Source organism: Pristiophorus japonicus, chromosome 9 (assembly GCF_044704955.1).
Source record: "Pristiophorus japonicus isolate sPriJap1 chromosome 9, sPriJap1.hap1, whole genome shotgun sequence".
NCBI classification, from domain to species: domain Eukaryota; kingdom Metazoa; phylum Chordata; class Chondrichthyes; family Pristiophoridae; genus Pristiophorus; species Pristiophorus japonicus.
In genome coordinates this window covers 198,544,882-198,546,577 of record NC_091985.1, presented here as the reverse complement: position 1 = coordinate 198,546,577, position 1,696 = coordinate 198,544,882, and the positions used below count along the sequence as shown (strand labels likewise).

The window sequence follows — 1,696 nt, the reverse complement described above, 5'->3', positions numbered from 1 at the left end:
CCCCCACAATATTCAACTGAGTGTCACTGTTACTGACCGCTACAAAATGCGGTGGTACAGAGGGACCTGGGGGTCCTTGTACATGAAATGCATAAAGTTAGTATGCAGGTACAGCAAGTAATCAGCAAATGGAATGTTGGCCTTTATTGCAAGGGGGATAGATTATAAAAGCAGAGAAGTCCTGCTACAACTGTACAGGATATTGGTGAGGCCACACCTGGAGTACTGCATATTGTTTTGGTCTCCTTATTTAAGGAAGGGTATACTTGCATTGGAGGCTGTTCAGAGAAGGTTCACTAGGTTGATTCCTGAGATCAAGGGGTTGTCATTATGGAGAAGGGTTGAGCAGGTTGGGGGCCTATTCTCATTGGTGTTTTGAAGAATGAGAGGTGATCCTATTAAACTATGTAAGATTCTGAGGGGGCTTGACAGGTTGATGCAAAGAGGATCTTTCCCCTCGTGGGGGAATCTAGAACTAGGGGACATCGTCTCAGAATAAGTAGTCACCCACTTAAAACTGAGAGGAGGAGGAATTTCTTCTTTCAGATGGTCGTGGATATTTGGAATTCTCTCCCCCAGATAACTGTGGAGGCTGGGTCATTGAATATATTTAAGGTGGAGATCAACAGATTGTTGAAAGATAAGGGAGTGAAGGGTATGGGGAGCGGGCGGGGATGTAGAGCTGAGTCCACGATCAGATCAGCCATGATCTTATTGAATGGCAGAGCAGGCTCGAGGGGCCAAGTGGATGACTCCAGCTCCTATTTCTGACGTTCTTCTTCTTTTCCATACAGCGAACCTGATGACAATGGTGATTCTCGCCAGAGGCAGATGTGGCCTTTCCAGTGGCACCTCCGTCTACATGGTTGCCATGGCAGCAGCAGATCTACTGGTCATAACCATCAATGTAATGCTGTACCGCGTTTTTACATATCACTTTCCCTATTCATTCCTCGGCTACACCGCTGTCTGTAGGTCCCTTATATACCTCAATACTGCTGCCCTTGACATGTCGGTATGGTTTACTGTCTCCTTCACATGTGACCGTTTTGTATCCATCTGCTGTGAGAAGTTCAAAGCGAAATACTGCACAGTGAGCAGTGCAGCCGCGATTATAACAACGCTCTCTGTCCTGCTCTGTTTGGACAATATCCCCTTTTGGTATGCATACGAAACTGAACGAATAGTTCACAATATTCACTGGGGGTGCCGCGCGAAGATTGGATTTTTCACTTCGGCTGCAGGCACAGCGTACGCCTGGTTAGAAACTGCCCTATCTCCAGGAATTCCCTTCGCTGTGATATTACTGTGTAACGGTTTGACAGTCAGACGTATTCTAGTGGCCAGCAGAGCCCGCAGGGGACTCCGGGGTCAGGCCAGTGAGAGTCAGAGCGATCCAGAGATGGCGAACCGGAGGAAATCCATCATTTTACTGTTCACTGTATCGGGTAGTTTTATACTGTTGTGGGTGACAGCTGCCGTTAGTTATTTAACAAGCTCCCTGGTCGTTTATGCCTTAAGCGATTATACATCTCCGGCATACATCGCCTCTGTAACCGGCTTCATGCTCATGTATTTGAGTTCCTGTACAAACACATGTATCTATGCAGCGACACAAACTAAATTCAGGGAGGAGTTGGTGAAGATGGTGAAGAATCCTTGTACATCGATTCTGACATTGGTTAAAAAAATTTGA

General features: G+C 46.5%; 1 protein-coding gene across 1 annotated transcript; it reads left to right on the top strand.

The window, feature by feature from the left end:
- The first annotated feature begins 862 nt into the window (after positions 1-862).
- On the top strand, positions 863-1,696 carry LOC139274045 (prolactin-releasing peptide receptor-like). Its single transcript, XM_070891100.1, has one exon. The coding sequence runs from the start codon at positions 863-865 to the stop codon at positions 1,694-1,696; it is 834 nt and encodes a 277-aa protein (XP_070747201.1).

What these genes read in the sequence shown, in the direction of transcription:
- LOC139274045 (XM_070891100.1), top strand. Translation starts at nt 863, where the DNA reads ATGGTTGCCATGGCAGCAGCAGATCTACTGGTCATAACCATCAATGTA.